The 20,320-nt window shown below is 39.5% G+C and overlaps 1 protein-coding gene across 4 annotated transcripts in view; it reads right to left on the bottom strand.

Annotated features, from left to right (window-relative positions):
* Positions 1 to 20,320, bottom strand: part of Il1r2 (interleukin 1 receptor type 2) — a 42,271-nt gene that overhangs the window by 9,435 nt on the left and 12,516 nt on the right. For all 4 annotated transcript variants that reach the window (XM_042695408.1, XM_042695406.1, XM_042695405.1 and 1 more), the window contains 4 exons: positions 13,095 to 13,222; positions 12,095 to 12,356; positions 7,254 to 7,434; positions 3,892 to 4,060 (listed from right to left, as the gene is read on the bottom strand). In XM_042695408.1, the coding sequence (XP_042551342.1) occupies positions 3,892 to 4,060; positions 7,254 to 7,434; positions 12,095 to 12,356; positions 13,095 to 13,222 (740 nt within the window). The remainder of the gene's footprint in view (positions 1 to 3,891; positions 4,061 to 7,253; positions 7,435 to 12,094; positions 12,357 to 13,094; positions 13,223 to 20,320) is intronic.

Below are 20,320 nucleotides of genomic sequence, written 5' to 3'. Positions count from 1 at the left end.
TCAAATGATAGAGTACTCCCCTTAAGCTGAAGAGCTCAGAGACAGCACCCAGGCCCAGAGTTTAAGCCCCCAAAATAATTACTAAACATACAGCTTCCCTATGACCTAGCAATTCTACTCCTGGATATTTATCCAATGGACCACAAACCAGGCCACACTAAAGCTACCAGTACAACCATGTTCACTGCAGCATTGGCGGGTGTTTTTTGTTGTTTTGTTTTGTGTTTGTTTGGGTTTTTTTGTCTATTGTGGGGCTTGCAGTCTGGGTCTGGATGCTGTCCCTGAGCTCTTCAGATCAAGGTGAGAGCTCTACCACTTGAGCCACAGTGCCATTTCCAGTTTTCTGGTGGTTAATTGGAGATAAGAGTATTGTGAACTTCCTGCCCAAGCTGTCTTTGAACCTTGATCCTCAGATCTCAACCACCTGAGTAGTTAGGACTACAGGTGTGAGTCACCAGCACCCAGCTGGTTTTTGTTTTTGTTTTTGTTTTTGTAAAGGTGATATGCAGAGTGGTTACAATTACATAAGTAAGGTAATAAGTACATTTCTTTTCAAACCCTCTCTGTGCAGCATTGTTTACCATAGTCAAGATATGGATTTAACTCAGATGTCCCTTAGTAGACAAATGTGGTATATACATACAATGGAATCTATGCTTCCATCGGAAAGAATGCTATTGCCCCATTTGTAAGGCAATGGAAAGACTTGGAAAAATTAAGTGAAGTAAACCCGACCCAAAGAAACATAAGCTGCATGATTTCCCTCATTTATAGTAATTAGAATGGGTCTACAAATCTACAAGTAAACACAGTGGATAGTAAAAGACAAAAAATTACACTTGGACATCATAAGTGAAACAGGACTCTAAACATTCACACATTGAGATCAAAGGAGGATATTCTTAGGAGAGGATCACAAAGGTTCAACAGCTATGATCATATAAAATGAGGCTAATCAAAATGAACTCCAAGATATGGAAACAAGTGTTTTTTGTGTTTTGTTTTTATTTTTGTTTTAATGTACTGTGTGAAGTTATTTCTTTTTACTTTCATCACATACCCACCCCTTTGGTTTATACCCTGTTGTCACTGATTTTTATTTTAGTACCCTGTGTCTTGTATATAGATTTATCTAATTTGGGAAAGGGAAAGGGAATAACAAAATGAACAAGACTCAGTTGTTTTCAGGTTAAGATGAAAGAAAACAGGTATATCTGTTTTCCTGACAGCATCTGTGGGACTTTAGAGTCAGTATTCAAGTTCAGGTTAGGGTTAGAGTTAGGAAAGGGTCAGCTTTAGGGAAAAAATGAGTTTTCTACCAACAAATAGAAGGAAAGTACATGCAACACTTAAAAGGAAGTACAAAAGTTTCCATATTTTTACTCTTTGGCATCATTGGGGTTCCCATTCTCATTGCCAATAGTGCTCATTATGCTTAGGGTTATGGAATAGAATAGAATCTGTTTTGAAAAGAATCAGACAAAGGACAAAAGGTGAGCCAATGCAACAGTGATACTTACAAGATACTATGTTGGAAATGAACTTTACAACTTGGGGAGGAGAGGAGTCTGGGGCGAGGGAAAGTGGGGTAACAATGTTCAACAAGAATGTACCCATTACCTTACTTATATAACTGTAACCCCTCTGTACATCACTTTTACAATAGAAATTAAATAACGCTTATCTAAATGAACTCCAGGAAATGGAAACAAGAGGTTTTTTATTTTACTTTTTGTGTTTTTTCTGTTTTTCCCCTGTTGTCATTGTTTTTGATTTCTGTACCTTTTATCTTTTTTTTATAATCAATGGATTTTTAAAAACTTTATTGCAAAGGTGATGGGCAGAAGGATTACAGTTACATAAGTCATGTTATGAGTATATTTCTTTTGTAACAGTGTCATACCCTCCCTTATTTGTACATTTTGTCTTGTATGTAAGTTTATCTTATTGGGGAGGGTAATGGGAAGCACAGAAATAGTGGGAGAAAGAGTGAACTAATTCAGCAGTGGTACTCACTAGACACTATTTACAATGAACTGCAACCTCTCTATACATCACCTTAACCATAAAAATAAAAAAATATTTAAAGGTTCCAATCATGTCAGCTATTCCGTACACAAGACACATGACCTAATCTCTAGCTATTCAGTACATTCCCCAGGGCACAGTCTAGGACTCACTCACAAACTTTTATGCTCCTTGTCCCAAGTTTTCTCCCAAGTTTTACTTATATAGAAGGTATGGAATAAATGTTGAAAATGGTAAACCCTGTTCCCAATGTTATTTTCAAGTATAACTGATTCTGGTACCAGTTGAGCTTCCTCACTCTTAATTTTTTGAGTGTTGATATGAGTAAAAGTAAAAAGTAAAAAAATTCCACAGCATGCAAGTTTTATACATAGGATTATTTAAAAGTGTAGGGCTGGGTGTAGTGCCACGTATCTGTAATCTTATAACTCAGGCAACTGAGGCACACAGATCATGAGTTGGAAGCCAACTTGAGTACATAGTAAGTTCAAAGCCAGCCTGGATTTTATATCATTTGAAGCCAGCAAGGACTGTCACAGAAAGAAAATAACAGGAAAGGAAAGGAAGAGGAGAAGAGAGGAGTGGAGAGGAGAGGAGAGGAGAGGCAGGAAGAAAAAGAAGGGAGAGAGAGAAAAAAGAGAGAGACACACTGGATACCAGTAGCTCATGTCTGTACTACTAGCTACTCAGGAGAATGATATCTGAGGGTCACAGTTCAAAGGAAGGAAAGTACACAAGACTCTTACAGTGTATCTCCAATTAACTGTTCAAGCCAAAAGTAGAGAGATATGGCTCAAGTGGTAAAGTATCAGCTTTGAGTGAACAACCTAAGAGACAGAACCAAGGCCTTGAGTTCAAGCTCTAGTACTGGTGTGCACACATGTGCATGCACACACACACACAAAGAAAAAAAGAAAAAAACACAGTACATAATATAAAACATTGCATTAAATTTTACCTACAGGGAATATATGTAAGATGTGTATGAAAAATTAATTTCATGTTTAGATTTGAGTCCCTTCCCCTAGCTATCTTATTTTGTGTGTGTGTGTGTGTGTGTGTGTGTGTGTGTGTGTGTGTGTGTGTGTGTAGACAGAGAGAGAGAGAAATATTTTTTAAAGTTTGAGACTTCTATTTCAAGCATTTAGAATAAGTTATATTCAACTGGTACCAAGAACATCTACACACATCTTAGAGAAAATAAAACATTAAGGCAATTTCTACTGGATATATATGACCTTAGGAGTGAGAATCTAATAAAGTCCTCAAATCCTATAATAGCAGTACATAAGGCCAGGGCAACTGTATTTTTGTTTATTTGCTTTTCTAGGTGGTACTAAGGCCTGAACTCAAGACCGAGGCTCTGTTCTATAACTTTTTCACTCAATGCTACCACTCTACCACTCTGTCCATACCTCTACTTCCTGGTTTTTGCTGGTTAATTGGAAATAAAAAGCCTCAAGGACTTTTCTGACCAAGCTGGCTTGTAATAGGGATCCTCAGATCTCAGCCTCCTTAATTGTCTTGAATTACATAAAGTCCTGAGCCACTGGTTCCCAGCTCAGGGCAATCCTGTGCTGAGGACCTTTGGACTTCCAAAGGAGCTTTCTAAAGAAACCAGTGTTTGGCCCCCTCTGGTGGTGAGTTTATGCCTCTGTCAGCCTTTTAACTGCCCAGGGATCATCTTTTTTTCTTTTATGAGTTATAGCTTTCAAACTGTCACTTACATGTCTCATCATCCTTTAGAACAGTTCATGTATCAGTTTTCTTTTGCATACTAAGGACATTACAGGGCTTCGGGGTGAGCCTAAATTTGTTCTTATATTTTTCATTGGACAGAAGGACAGGGACCTTAGTACTTACTTTTGACAAGAAGTTCAATATTCCTAGAGACGTTGTATTCTCTGCCCCTGAGGGAAAATGTCAGGACACATGTGAAGTAGCCCATATCTTCCATAGATGCATTCGATATGACCAAGCGTTTTCCAACTCCCACAAATTTACTGTTGTTTTCATCCAAAAGGACAGAATCCTTAAGTGAAAATGTATTTGTACATTATTAATATATACTGCTATTTATATGTTATTATAGTATTTTATTATACACAGTATAATACTGTGCTGATATGAATATATTAATATAATATTTATACATTATTAATATGTAATTAATGCAATGTGTATCTCAATAGCTTTGAATCACATCATTATCAATCAATGTTGAGTTTATAACCTAAATATTATCCTGATGTTTACTTTTTAACAGTATTTTTAGGGGAAGGGTGTTTTAAGCTGGGAAGGTGGCTCAGTGGTAGAGTGTTTGCCTGACATGAATGAGGCCCTGGGTTCGATTCCTCAGAACCACATAGGCAGAAAAATCTGGAAGTGGTGCTGTTGCTCAAGTGGTAGAGTGCTAGCCTTGAGCTGAAGAGCTGAGGGACAGTGCCCAGGCCCAGAGTTCAGGCCCCACAACTGACACAAGAAAAAAAAAGGAAAAGGCTGATTTAGAGGGGTTTTTTTATTGCTTTATTTCTTAAGAAAAGTATTGCTATGAATCCAACCAAGCTGGTGTAAAATTTTTTAGTATTGATGTTTGAACTCAGAACCTTGCATGTGCTAAGCAAGCATTCTACCTACCACTTGAGCCACAACTTTAGCCATTTTTTCCCTTGGTTATTTTTCAAATAGGGTCTCATTTTTTGCCCAAGTTAGCCTGGACCACGATCCTTTTCTTTATGGTTCCTCTGCAGCTAAGATGACAGGTACATGACACCACGCTCAGCTTTTATTGGTGAGATAGGGTTCTAACAGACTTTTTGCCTAGATTTACCTTCTCACTCTCCATTTCCCTAGCAACCTGCATTACAGGTGTAAGCCACCACATTTATCTGGCCTCAGATATTTGATCCTTCTGCATTAACCTCCCAAATGCTGTAAATTGCAGGTGTACCCAACCATGCTCAGCTTAGAAAAGGAATTTGTTAACATATAACAAATATCGAAGCTGGATTTGTTAATCCACTATATGTAAAGCATATTTATTTTTGCAAAAATACAAAAAGAACTAACTCATCACTGAAAAAACAGACTTAAAAATACAAATACATGAATGTATTCCTTCTGGCTTTATAAAATATCTAGGAAGCTCACTATTATATGTTAACAACAATATTCTAAAAAGATAGGATCGCAGTAATTTCTTTAAAAATTGTGGCAATATTTGGAGTCATTACAATGGAAAAAATTATAAAAAAAAGTTTTGTAACATATATATATATATAATATCAGTACTGTCATTGTCTTGAACACGGGGCCTAGATGATATCACTAAGCTTTACTTGCTCAAGACTAGCACTCTACCACTTGAGCCACAGCTCTGCTTCCAGCTTTTTGGTGGTTAATTGGAGGTAAGAATCTATGAACTTTCTGCTCAGGCTGGCTTTGAACTTGAATCATCAGATCTCAGCCTCCTGAGTAGCTAGGAATACAGGTGTGAGCCACAGCTGGCCTAATTTTAAGCACTATTTTCTAATTGCCTTTTTATAGCAGTAACAAGCTCAAGAGGGGAAATAAATTGTCCAAAGCTGAAAGAAGTCACAAGCAAATCCAAATATGTTTTCTGCTAATCTAGGCTTTTTCCTCTGCAGGTAAAACCTTCTGGATATCTTCTGAATGATCTTTCTAAACTGAAAGATGCTGCCTACGGCTGAGCCATCTTATTCACAGGAGCTGACTACTTTCAGAAAATCATTATGACATTTACAATATCAAATCTGTATCATATATATTATACCTGTATACATAAATACCTATTATATCACATAAGCATATACTCTATCATATCATTTCTATATCTTGTAGTTACAACACCAACCAACTGGTCTACCTATCACTAACTAGCAGTTGATTTGAGTAACTGTCTTTTTAGTATCAGTCCTGCTTTCTGGAAATGGCCCCAATAAGCAATAGGCTAGATAGGAATACTTAGAGGCCAAATACTTTAAGGGCCACAGTCTGTGTGGTCTCCATCATAACTATACCATGTGAATGCAGAAACAAAGAGAGCTGTGTGCCAGTAAAATTTTATGTATGGACACTTTGTTTATTGAACTCTAAATATGAAATGTAATATTCTTCCATTTTAAAAAGTGAAAAAAATCTTTAATTCATAAGTTAGGCAGACATGGAGAAGCTCAATTTGGCTCCAGGCTATAATTTGCCAACACGTGGGCTACCTAAAGGATGTCTGGCAATCTCATTAAGAACTATCAAAACACTGGATCTTTATTTAACCAGACAAAGGGAAATATGTGCTCTATATTTACTTCATTAGCCCAAATATTGCCATATACTCTTTAGAAATAAAAAAAAAATTTAAGCCAGCCACTGATGGCTCATGCTTGTGATTTTAGCTATGCAGGAGACTGAGATCTGAGGATCACATTTCAAAGCCAGCCCAGGCAGAAAAAGTCCATGAGACTGATTTCCAATTAACCAGCAAAATAAGCTGGAAGTACAGCTTTAGCTCAAGTGGTAGAGTACTAGCCTTGAATAAAACATCTAAATCAGATAAGTAAGAGCACAAGATCCTGAGTTCAGGCCCCAGTACTGGCACAAAAGAGAAAAAAATCCTCTTTAGTACATATATAATGTCATTACAGAAACAGGAATTTTTATAGGGACATAAAATAGACTAAAAAGCTATTTTCTTCAGCTATTCTTTATTCATTTTCTATTCTGCCTTCGCAAATCACTTTTAGGAAACCTCATCCAATCCACATACAGCTAATAAAATATTAATCATAGCCACTTTGTGTGTGTGTGTGTGTGTGTGCTGGTCCTGAGGCTTTAACTTGGGGCTTGAATACTGTCCCTAAGCTTCTCTTTACTCAAAGCTTGTGCTTTACCACATGTGCCACAGCTCTACTTCTGGATTTTTGAAATAGTTTTGGCGAAGATAAGAGCCTCACAGACTTTCCTGCCCAGGCTGGCTTTGAACTGCATTTCTCAGATCTCAGCCCCTGAGAAGCTAGGATTATAGGCGTGAACCACTGACACCTGGCAATCACAGACATTTTTGATTGTTGAGTACATATATTTAAATATAAGTATATATAATAGATGTAAATGAAAACAATAGATTACCTTCAAATGTAGGTCTTAATATAGTTTTCCTATGGCTAGTAAAATATGTTCTACCGAAATGGCGTGTGTTTGAGATGTACCTTGTACCACCGAACCTTCGCATCAGTTCTGTGAGGAAGAAAGTCCCTCAGGTCAGGACACACTAACATCCCAGAGGTTGACAAAGTCACAACTTGAACGTAGGAGACGAGCTTCAGGGAAGCTTTTGTATTCATAAAAACTCTGAGCTCAGTGGACATTTCACCACATTGAGAGGCATTTCTGATTTAAAAGGAAGGGGGAAAGAAAGGACAGTAAACAGCCAGCAAAGGCAAAATAAAAAGCTAAACGAAATTAAGAATAATTTTCCTCTGCTCTATTAAATTCTGTAACTTTGTTTTCTTCATGAGGACGAGGCTTCTGTTCTTTTTAAATCCTTGGGGTACAAAGAGCATAGCATCCTAATTGGGTAGAAACAGCAATTTGTCTTTGCTTTAACAACTGATCAGTGTTTCACCAGCCTACCAATGCCATCAAAAGCCACTAAGGAATCTCCAAGTCCTCTCAAAGGATCTTGAATCATTCCAATTCCCAAGCTTCTTGAACCCAGTACTGTGTGTTCTACAGCTGCATGGTCTACAGAAGCATATGCAAATGGAGAGCTTATTTCCTAAGAGCCATTTCCCATAAAAGGAAAATTTCCTGTACCTCTCTTGGGAGTCATTTACTAACCCAAGTCCAGTTTCAGAAAGCTGTGGGAACTTCATCTAAACAATACAATTGTTTGCAATACTTCATGGAGGGGATTAACTTCTGAGCTTGTTTGGTTGTTGTTGTTTTTTTAAGTTTTTTTGTGTGTTGGCCCTCCCATGATTTTAATGCCATAATGCTAGCAATTCTGTAGCATAATTCTGTAGTAGTGAGAAAGCAGCAGAAGCCAAACCTTGCTGGAAACATGGAGGAAATGGATGGAAGACAGTAATTAAAATAAATGGTATTTTTTGGTATTACTTGGGTTTGAACTTAAGGCTAGGCTCAGGCTAAGCCCAGTAGGATCTTGAATTTTTGCTCAGGCAGGCCTGAATTGCAGTTCTACGAATGCTTTCTGCATAGCTGGGAATACAGGTGTGGACCTCCACACCCAGCTTTAATTTGTTGACATGAAAGCCTCATCAACTTTTAGTCCTGACCAGCCTCAAATTATAATCCTCCTGATCTCCACCTCACAAGTAGCTAGGATTATAAGCATGAGTCACTGCAACTAGCAAAAGCTAATTTTTAAGCTAAGAAAGCAAAGGATATACATGTACCATGCATGAGGTACTAGGCTCAGCCCTCAAAAAATAAAGCATACAGAAAAAAAGCAATTATCTCAGATAAGTTTCTAATTGCCTAAGACACATAATCTATCCACTAAGATGATAAAGATAAACTTTACATGTGGGATAAAAATTACCCAGCAAAATGTGCCACAATATATATCCAAAGAAGCAATGAAACATGAAAAATATATGTGAAAGAAATTGTTAACTGCTTACTGAAAAGTAAAAACCATCATTTAAATATATAAGACCCATGGCTACATTAGATTTCCATATCTGATTTCAAAAAAGATAAAAATAGATGAGCAAACATTTCATGCTCATATAAAGGAAATTAACTCTCAGCTTAAAAAAATGTAGGATCTCAAGTGGTAGAGTGCTAACCTTGAGCTGAAGAGCTGAGGGACAGCGCCCAGGCCCAGAGTTCAAGCCCCATGACCGGACCCCCCCCCCAAAAAAAATGTAGGATCTCACTTCAAGTAGAAGAAATAGGAGGCCAAGGCTAATGAACAGTGTACACTTGAAAAGTCATCACCAAGGTAGCTAGACCAATGCTGGGCTATGCTTTACATATATAGTTCCTTTATGCTCACCTCTCTACAAGGTAGAAATTATTATAACATGTTTGTGAGAAAAATTAGATACAACAATTAATTGCTTATGTGTGCCTGGCTATTGGTAGATCTCAGCCTTGTTGGGACCCAGCAGAACTCTGGGAAAGTCCATACATTAAGGCAGCACTTCTGGGAACCAAGCCTATTAGACATACTGAGAGCTGCAAAGCTGTTCACACGCAGATCTGGTAATTCCCCTTGGGCTGAGCTTGGGAGGCCATTTGTTCCAGGAACATCACCTCAACTGTTCTGAATAGCAGAAAGTCTGTGTTGGTTCTAAGTAGCACAAAAATCACAGGGCAAGGCAAGCTTGTGTTCTGTGGCTGTACATGCCAGAGTACTATGGCAACCTCTGGTCATTTTCATTCAACTTTGAAGCCCAGCATTGAGCAATTGAGAGTCTGAAAAATCAGCCAGGTAAACTTCCTACACATAAATAAATGTCTGTCAGTATATTAGGATTTCCACAAGTGGTTATTTCTAGGGGGGGTTGGGGAGGTTTTATGTGAAACTTTCACATGAAGTTAAAACCTTCATTACACTGTACCCAAAAAAAAATAACTGAAAACTTTTCAAAGCCCCATATTAAAGGACTAAAACTATAAAATCCCTAGAAGGGAATTTCTAGGGAATCATGAGTCGTTGGGGCAGATATTCTTGATGCCAAAAGCACAGGCAATATAAACAAAACAGATCAATTAAAATTAGTCAAAACTGAAATCTTTTGTATATCAAAAGACCCTATCAACCGAATGAATGAGGAATCACAGAATGGAAGAAAATATTTGCAAGTCACATATTCAATAAGGGGTTGATATTCAGAACTCTGACAAGTCAACAAAAATACAATTTTTAAATGGACAAAGGAGCCAGATACAGGTGACTCACACCTGTAATCCTAGCTACTCAGGAGTCTGAGATCTGTGGATTGTGGTTTGAAGCCAACCTGAGCAGGAAAGATTCTTATATTCAATTAAGCACCAAAATACCAGAAATGGAGTTATGACTCAAGTGGTAGAGTGGTAACCTTGAGAAATAAATAAATAAATAAATAAAACTCAGGGACAGCATCCAGGATTCTGGCTCAGAAGTTCAAGCCCGAGGGCTGACACAGAATAAAAAGGAAGTGGTAGAGAGGGTTGCAAAGGACTTGAATGTATGGGTCTCCAAAGAAGAAAGACAAATGGCCTAATAGTGCATTAAAAAATGCTCAGCATCACTAATGACTAGGAATATCCCATTCAAAACCACAATGAGATACCATTTCATACCCCTTAGAAACTGCTGAAAAAAGTAGAAAATGAAAATAGGCATTAGGAATGTAAAATGATGCATCAATGTGGAAAACAGTATGGCAGTTCCGAAGGAAGGAAGAAGGAAGGAAGGAAGGAAGGAAGAAGGAAAGAAAATCAAACATACAAGTGCTAAAGGATCCAGCATCTTCTTTTCCAGAAATATGTCAAAAAAAAAACTAAATAAATGAATAAACTGGATGCAGGAATTTAAGGTCATATTTGCACACTCATATTCATATTGGCCTATTCACAAGATTTAAAAGACAGAATTAGGGGCTGGGAATGTGGCTTGGTGGTAGAGTGCTTGCCTAGCATGCATGAAGCCCTGGGTTCAATTCCTCAGTACCACATAAACAAAAAAAGCCAGAAGTGGCACTGTGCTAGCTTTGAGCACAGAGAGGCTCAAGGACAGTGCCCAGGCCATGAGTTCAAGCTCCAGGACCAGCAAAAAAAAAAAAAAAGACAGAACCAACCCTTGTATTTGTGGATGAAATTCTGAGTCTTAATTCTCAGCATTGTAAAGGAAGGAAATTCTGATCCACACTGTGATATGGATGAATCTTTAAGACATCATGTCATGCTGTCAATAAAATAGTCACAGAAAAACAAGCCTGTGAGTCTATTGATACAAGATATATAGAATACTTATGTTCATGTCAGAAGTAGTAGTCAAATTCATAGACACAAAGGAGAGCTGTTGTTCAGTGGGTCCAGAACTTCAGTATGGAAGGATGAAAGCCTTCTGGAGATGATCACACAGCAGTGCCAATAAACTTAATGGTCCTGAGCCATACACTTAAAAATAGTTAAGGGAGCCATCAATAGCTCCTGCTTGTAATCTTACCTTCTCAGGAGGCTGAAATCTCAGGATCTCAATTCAAAGCCAGCCCAAGCAAATAAATCCTAGACACTCCAATTAACAAGCAAAAAGACAAAAATGGAAGTGTGGCTCAAGTGGTAGAGCAGCAGCCTTGAGCAAAAATGCTGACCAAGCATGAGGCCTTAAGTTCAAACCCCTGTACCAGAGCGCGTGTGCACGCGCGTGCACACACACACACACAGTTAAGGTAAAATTTTGTCATATGTGTTTTGCTATATTTTTTTCCAAAAGCAACAAGACAAAAAGTGGGGAAAACTAGTCAGGAATCATGGCCTCTAGGGTCAGCTCTACCATGTACTCCCTACCTGGGGAAATTCTGTAACCAACTTTGGGTCTCTTATCCATAAAATAGGGAGTGTGATTTAATTATCCCTAAGACCCCCACGCAACTCTAAAATCCTACTCAGGGTTCCACATCTGTTTCTTATTTCACTACCATGTGGATTGATCATGAAGAAAATAAACCAAGTTCCTGCCCAATGGCTTACCAAATGTTAAATATGGACAGGGAGAGAGAGAAATACAGAGAGGGGAAGGCATCAGATGGGAAAATATGATAAAGAAAAATAAAAACAGAGTAGTGAGAATGCTGTGTCTGCTAATATGGTTAGGAAAGTCCTCCCCAAAGAAGTGACATGGAAGCAAAGACCAAATGAATTCAAAGAGAAGAGGGAACTATAAAACATCCAGTGACAGGTATTCCAGGGGCAGCAAGAACACAATATGGCTTTTCACTTGGGTACTTGGAAATCCAGACTGTCAGTGAAACACACACAGAAATCCATTGTGCCAGGAACAGGGCTACCCCAGCCCTGTCCCAGAGGGGCTTACCTGACTGTGCAGATGTAGGTGTCAGAGTCCTCTCTCAAGGCAGGCAGAAGCCAGAGAGCACCATCCCCAACCCACATCCTTGGTTCTTTTCTTGGGACCAGCTGGGCAGAGTTGTTTTTACGCCAGGTCAGGAGGATGTGGGAGCTGGCATTTGCCTCTAACTGAGACTGTACCAGGGGACACTTCAGAACCACAGGTTCCCCTTCCAGCCTGTATTCTGCTTTATAATGTTTACCATGAAATTGGCAGAGTGTCGAAGCCACTGAATGGGGAAACCACAGAGAGATCCAGGCTTTAGGTCCCAGCCCTTTAAATCACAAAACTTCCCCCATCCCAGACCGAAGCTGGCACTGGCAGAGGGTCACATAACTTAGCCGAAGATGCTACATGTCCATTACCATGACTTCAGGAATAGCAAGCCAAGAATTACTTACCAATACCAAGTTTTAGTGAAAAGAATCAGTTTCACATGGTGACAATCACTCTTTTTTAATTTGGTTTTATTTTTCATTGGCTGACATTCAAAACAGCCCTCAGACTAATTATATGGTTCAATTCAAAGGTACTTGTTTTTGTCATTTGTGGGGCTTGAACTCAGGGCTTGGGCACTGTCCCTGAGCTCTTTGCTCAAGGCTAGCACTCCATTTCTTTGAGCCACTGTGCCACTTCCTGTTTTCTGTGGTTAACTGGAGGTAAGTGTCTCACACACTGTTCTGCCCAGGATGGCTTTGAACTGCAATCCTCAGATCTCAGCCTCCTGAGTCAAAGGTACTATTTTTTTAAAGAGTGAATTAGACATATCGTGGATTTGTTCCTTGGTAGGACTGACCCACCCAGGGCTTGAGCAAATGAAATCATCAAGGAGCAGCTTTTGGTACTCACTGAAGCATGAATATTTTGTACCTTGGTTTTTGATAAAATAATGAAACACTATGAGGAAACTTCCCCCAGAGAAGCTCCAGGCTAGCTCTTTTCCAGCTGAAGGGGGTTTCCTTCTTACCTGCTTGTTCCTCTGGCTGAGTGGTCAAGGCAGAAACACACACTATCAATATATACAAGATGAACATTGTTTCCAACAGCTTCTGGAAAATACTGGAAGTAGAGATCTGGGGTCCAGGGCCCTGTCGCCTAGAGGAAAAAACAAAACAGTCACTAGAAGTCATGAACTCCCAAACAGAGAAGACCTTGAAGATGATCTCAGAGTCCAAATCTTGAAGCTGTCCCTAATCATGGAAACATTCTCACCTCCATTTTTTTTTTGTCAGTTGTGGGGCTTGAACTCTGGGCCTGAGCATTGTCCCTGCACTCTTAAGCTCAAGGCGAGAGCTCTACCACTTGAGTCACAGCTTGACTTCTCACCTTTTGTTGTTTGATTGGAAATAAGATTCTCATAGACTTTTCTGCCCAGGCTGGCTTTGAACTGTGCTCCTCAGATCTCAGCCTCCTGAGTAACTAGGATTATAGGCGTGAGCCACCGCTGCCTGGCCTGCCTCCATTTTTTTTTAAGTAAGAAAATGCAAGACTTCTGTATTTTTTTCTGTATGGTTCTATTTCTTGATCATATCCCAAGTCAAACTCCTGAAGTATCTGCAGATCTACCTAGATTAGGAGTTCCATACCCTAGGTTTCCAACTGGAATATTCTAGAACTGTACCTCAGGTCCCTCTGTGCCTCAGTTAAGGCCACTGTCCAAGCCCACCACATCCAGATCTTGGCTCACATGGCAATCTCTTAGTGACATCTTCTCCTTTCCACCTTTCCATCCCAATACTACATATTTTTTAAGTGATTCTGTCTTTTACTATGAAAACTCCACTTCATTTTATTACAGTTCCATCTCCAATTGCCATTTCTTGAAGGAATGAATCATTAAAAACCTAAAGGTCCTCATGTCTCACTTGTCAGAGAGCTTTCTCCTCAGTCATCCCTCTATCCAATACTACAGCTGTACTCAATCAAACACAAATGGAAAATATTCAAAAATATGAGTACATCATTGCCAATGTAGCTGGTTCTAATTCTTTGTTACCTGTTAGCTTTCCAATGATGTGTGATCTTGTCTCATAGGAAGTTACTGTGCTTCCTCAGCCTTGGCTCCTTTTGTTCAATTAAAGACAGAAGTCATGAAAGGACAGGCAATTCTACTGAGCCTTATGCTCAAGCGTAAGAAGATAGGGTCAGCACACTGGGGAAGTTCCCCACACACTCCTCAGGGAAGCAAAGAAGAAAGCTTATCTATGTTAGCTATAAATGAAACAAATGACTTTCAGCAAGCAAACCTGCAGATCCACAGCCTCAGTTTCCATCTACTCAGAAATGTCCCTCAGCCTCCCCCGTACCTCAGCTGAGACTGCTGCTTCAGCGCCAGCTTCCCAAGATCTGTGCTCACACACCACTGGCTCTGTCGATAACATTTTTCCCCAGCTCCCTGTGTTCAATGTCACCACCTCTCCCTCCCAGCGGTCCATACATTCTTCACTGGTTCTCTTAGTCACAATGCCATTCATCTTCATTGAACACGGTAACTCAGAGGAAGGTCTCTATCATCTATAACTCTTTTCTGTTTATCAAGAACACTGACTGGGAGGCATTGAAATCTTGCTCCCTATTCTAGTGACTTATAGGCCAGATTCCTTTCCTGAGGGTGTAGGCTAGAAACTTTGCATGACAACTAGTTTAGCAAGTCTGGAAATCCCAAAGTACAGTCCTCTGAGGCTTGATGAATGGTGCTAACAATCAATGAGTCATCCACATATTGTAAGCAAGTCCCATTCCTTAATGGTGGTGCTCTCAACTCTTTATCCAAAATTGGTTCCTATGGGTCAGGATCACATCATTAGAAGGTGAACTCTGCATGGAGAAGAATGCACCTGAGACATGGTTAAAAAACAATGGGCCAAGGGACCTGGCCAGTACTCCCCATTTGGGTTTCTTTAGTGGACACAGGGACTGCATTGTCTAATGAATCCATGTCCAAGAAATCCCTTTAACAATCAATTTCAGGCTTGGGTTGTATTTTAATGGGCCATCAGGAAAGTGTAGGAGTTTAAAATCAGGACTATCAAGGAGCACTATTAGATCTGTTGGATACTAGCTCTACAAAAAAACCTGTATTTCATGTAGAGAATTAGAGGCACTTTGTTTAAATATACAGGAAAGTTCATATATGAGGGATAAAGAAGTCAACAGGTTGAGTCAGGACAGAGAAGACAAACTCAGTGTCCAATAAAATTCTGTTTTACTACCTGCCACACCGAAGGTTAACCAAGGCTCTGCTGACGTGATAGTGATTTTTTTTCTTTTGGCACAGTGACTATGCCTTTTAGGGTAAGCTTGAGTTCCATGTGGAATGCTATCTAGTTGTTGCTCCAGGCTGTGTCCTTCTTTCCAGGAATCAACACACCTGTTCTGACCCACATGACCTGCCTCCCATTGGAAACTGGCTATAGATACTCTGGAGCCTTGTTACCCTAACGTGTGGTAGTCCAATTACAGTATCCAAAACCTGTGTTGTTATGGTTTCCTATTCTTCTTGGCTCTATCTCTGTTGTTAGAGACTTTCAAGGCTTTGTCTACCAAGATTAGCAATGGGGTCTAAAGATCTGCCTCCAGCTTTTGGAACTTCCTTCAGATATCTGGGACAGCCTATGTTACTAAAATGTGTAGTTGCAAATGCTCTTTCTTCCACTGATCCTGGACCAGTGTGGGTGATTTTTCAGAAGGTCCCTGAAAAGTGGTTCAAGAATACCATAGAATTTTCTTCTTTTTTTTCTAGGACATCTCCCTATACTTATGCTAATTAACAGATTTAACTAGGCATTTATTCATTCCTTCAAAAAAGACATTCCATTCCAGCTATGTATACTATAGAAAGTTCTCAAGATCCTGAATAAGAGGTACACATCTTCTCTAGGTTACCGAACATTATGTCCCAGGGTGTTGGCTGCTCACCCATCAGCTTCCTCAGCAACCTTCTTAAGAACTCTTTTCTTTCATTAGAGGCTCAGCAATGGGTTATGACTGCAATAACATCCCTCCAAGTTAGCACAAAAGTAGTCAAATGCAACCTAAAGAACTCATCCCTGAGTGTGTCGGCATTCTTTAAGAAGCTACCAAATCTTTCCTTACATTGGATCACATCATTTATCAAAAGGGAAACACTTGTATCCTGGTAAGTATTCTATCTGCACTCGGCACTTCTGCAAAGTGCAAGCTGATGCCCTTGAGGGCCAATGTCAGCTTATTTACCAACCCAGAACTCATTAGAAATGAAATGGATGGGATAAGTGAGCTGGAGGTCAAAGAAGAAGAAATACTTCAAGTAAAACCTAGAATGGAAAACCTTCAGGAAAACACAGCTCATTAACTAAAATCTTTGTATTTAGAAGCACAGCCTAATACGTATTTCTACCATAATGCTAGGGAAGCACATGAAACAGCTCACAGAGCTGATTGTCCTTCTGCCTTTTGAAAGTAACCAGGGTGTGACATCCATAAATGTAGCTGTCTAACGCATGTTGAGTTAGGAGACAGTTGCATCCATTCTCATTCAACCAGGTTGTTCTTGGTAACTTCCCATTTGGACACCAGGTGATAAGAATCACCTAGAAGCTTTCAAAAATTACCAAATGCTCATGCCAATTAAATCTAGAGGAAGAGCCCCCAAATCAGTATAATTTGTTTTTCCCCAAGTGACTAACATGTAGCTGGTTGTAGACACTGTGCATTGTTTCTACAGATCAGTTGCCTAAAAGTCATGTGAATACTTCTCTAAAGCCCAGCAGAAAAGGTGAGTTTTAGAAAGAGACAATTTTGTTTCTTTTACAGATTCAGCCTTCTGCATGAGAAGTACAGGACTCTGAAAGGGAGGAATGAGACAGAGGCAAAGCACCAGTGGGAAGCAGCAGTCAGCCAGGATGTCTGGGGCAGGGTCTGAGGGCCTCAAGGGCTAGCAGGTTGCAGTTCACAGTTCTAGTAGACGTTCCTGATATCAATCCATCAAGGACTGGACTCAGGGAATTTCTCACCACTTCTCTTTCCTACAGAATAGACTAAGCTAGAGCATGGGGTTACACCTTAGAGAGCTGTTTTCCAAGACTACTACTTTTGGGGGATTTAGCTTTGTTTTGTTTATTTTTTTTCTTGACATCAATTCATTATACAAGGGTTTAATTTTGAAATGTCCATTTACGCACACAATCTACCTTGATCAGACCTTGACCATGCCTTCCATCACTCTCCTTCCCACTTCACCCCTTCCCAAATGAGTCTCAGAAAGCTTTATTTTTTTTCCATTTTCACACATATACATAAAGTATTTTGGCCATAGATTCCCTTCTTCATCCTCTTCCTTTTCCCTTCCACTCCCACACCTGCACAGGACATGTTTTACCTTCTGAATCTCCAACATTTTTGCTACTAAAGTCAAAAAACCTGGCTGGGAAATCAAGCCTTTCTTATTCTATCTACTTGTCATTATTCCCTAACAAAGCAATATAACAACTATTTGCCCCCTATTTCCAATGATTCAGATAGTGTAAATTATCTAGAAACAGTTTCAAGTTTATAGGAGGATGTGCTTAGGTTATAAACAAATACCACACCTTTTTTATTTTTTATTGAGGAATTGGATATTGAACCCAAAGCTTAAAGCATACTAAGGAAGTGCTCTATTTCTCCAGCCACACCTTTAGTCCTTTTGCTGTTTCTGTTGTTTGCTCAGGCTAAGCTCAAACTTGAGATCTTCCTTTCTCCACCTCCAGAGTAGCTAGGATTACAGGTATGTACCACCATGCTGTTTACTGTGCTATTTTGTATAAGAACCTCCAGAATCCTTGAATTTTGATATTCTGGGGATACGTAAGCCAATGCCCCATCATTACCCTTCTCACATTGGTGATTCTATCAGCTAACCATTGCCACAACAATTCAGCATAAGAAATCATCTCCAAATTATTTGGCATAAAGCAATCATTTCCTCTCACTCTCAAGTCCATGGCTACTCCAAATCCTAGCTACTCCAAAGGCTAAGATCTGAGGACCTCTGTCTGAAGCCAGCTCAGGCAGGAAATCCATTGAGACTCTTATCTCCAATTAAACACAAAAAGCCAGAATGGAACTGTAGTTCAAATGGCAGAACACCAACCTTGAGAAAAACAGTGAAAAAACAGCAAACAGCACCCAGTCCTGAGTTAAGTCCTAGTACCTGAAGGGGAAAAAAATAAATCTATGGAGGAGGTTGGCTAACCTAGATCAGGCTGAGTTAAGCCTGGCTCCAAGTTATAGGTAGGCTACTCCATGTGTCCCTCATTCCTCTTGCACAAGTAAACATCCTGGGAGAAGATCTTCTCAGGGAATAGCAAAAACACAAGCAATGGAGACAAAGTCACTCAACTGCCATGCTCAGAACCAGCTCCTTCTTGTCTTCCCACATTCCATCAGCCTTAAGAAATCACAGGTCAAATGTGCCATCAGAATTATGCTGGGAGGGGTAAAGCAATGGGAGCATATGTGTCATCTCCTGTGCTTGCTCCTTACCTGGCTCTCCACAGATGGTGACAACCTTCAGGACAGAGGCTGACTCTTGTTCACAGCCCATATGGCCTCACAATGCCAGAAAGTACCAGAGAATATTTATCCAGAATGAAACCAAAACTGAGTTACCACTCCACCTCTCCATCTCTCCATATAAACCCACATGGCTCTTCAGAGAAGGGATGACATTGAGAATTCTCTAGACAAATGATTAGAGAACCAGAGTCCAAAGGATCATCTCAGCTCATAGAGATGAGGAGCCAGGACCTGATATTTCTCCCTTAGCTGTGGATCTGAGCAGGAGCGATCTCCCCAAAGCTGTTCCTCTCATGTTTCCAAAGTACAAATGCTTCCCTTCAACTCTCACCTCATCCTTGAGTTTGGCAGCCTAAAAGCTGCAGAAGCATCAGTCACTTTGTCCTCTTTGGACACACATCTATGCATCATGCACCCAGCTGTACGGGTTGTAGTTAGACTCACTCATCCTCTGGTATGGAAGTAAAACAAGTAGGAATGAAAAATGATGCTCCTTATTTGAATAGGAAAGCAAAGGCAAAGATTCTTGTGTAGGGACAATTGTATTAGTGACCATTACTGTGACTCTCATTTGATCTCATGTGGTATCATGCCAACCTTACAGACAATGTATTAAAAGAGATTAAAAGGTTTGGCTTAGGCCTTCTAGCTACTAAGTAAAAACTGATTTAGGACTGGTGATTCAAAAGTTTTTGCTCTTTAAAAAAATAACTTTCTGTAGCAGATACTGTTTGTTTCTTCCCTCTCTACTCTACTCTCCAATAATGGAAACTCTGACTCTCAAGTGGGTTCATGGCCCATCCAAACAAAAGCCATATTTCTCCTTCTTTCTTACAATAGGAATGGCCATGTGACAAAATTTGGTTAATGAGCATAAGAAGAAACATGTGATATTCTTGGGAAATTCTTATAAAAAAAAAAAGACTTAAAGTCTAGCAACCCCATTCCTGGGCATACATCCAAAGGAAATGAAATCAGTGTGTGGAAGAGATATCTGCACACTCCCGTTTATTGCAATATAATTCACAATAACTAAAATCTGGAATCAACCTAAATATCCCACAGGGGATGAATAAAGAATACTATACACACACACACACACACACACACACACACACACACACACAATGGAATACCATTAAGCCATTTGTTAAAAAGGATGAAACCTTATAATTCATGACTACATGGGTTGAACTGAAAACATCATGCTAAGCAAAATAAGTTGCATGCACAAATACAATTTGAACTTACATATTGAATCTTGAAAATGTTGACTACATGTTATTGATATCATATTGATTATCACAGATGAATGGGTGGAGGTAGAGAGAAAAAGCTGGTGATAGGCTGGTCAATGGGTACTACAAATAGAGAGGAGGAATGAGGACTACTGTTCCAATTGCACAATGGAATGACTACTGTTCACAACCGTTCATTGTATAAGCCAAAAGAACCAGAAGAAAGAATTTTAAGTATTTTCACCACAATAAATGATAAACACGCCAAGTGGATATGTTATTTATCCTGAATTGTTCACTATATAATGTATTCATGTTACCATTGAACCCCTACAAATATATACCATTAGTATGTGTCATTCCTTTCCATTACCAGCATGGATAAGATTGCTGGATTATCACCACCATTTTGGACCAC

The sequence above is a fragment of the Dipodomys spectabilis genome, unplaced genomic scaffold (assembly GCF_019054845.1).
Source record: "Dipodomys spectabilis isolate Male_0828 unplaced genomic scaffold, ASM1905484v1 ptg000187l, whole genome shotgun sequence".
NCBI classification, from domain to species: Eukaryota; Metazoa; Chordata; class Mammalia; order Rodentia; family Heteromyidae; genus Dipodomys; species Dipodomys spectabilis.
The sequence above is the reverse complement of the archived record's forward strand: the minus strand, read 5'-3'. Positions and strand labels throughout refer to the sequence as shown.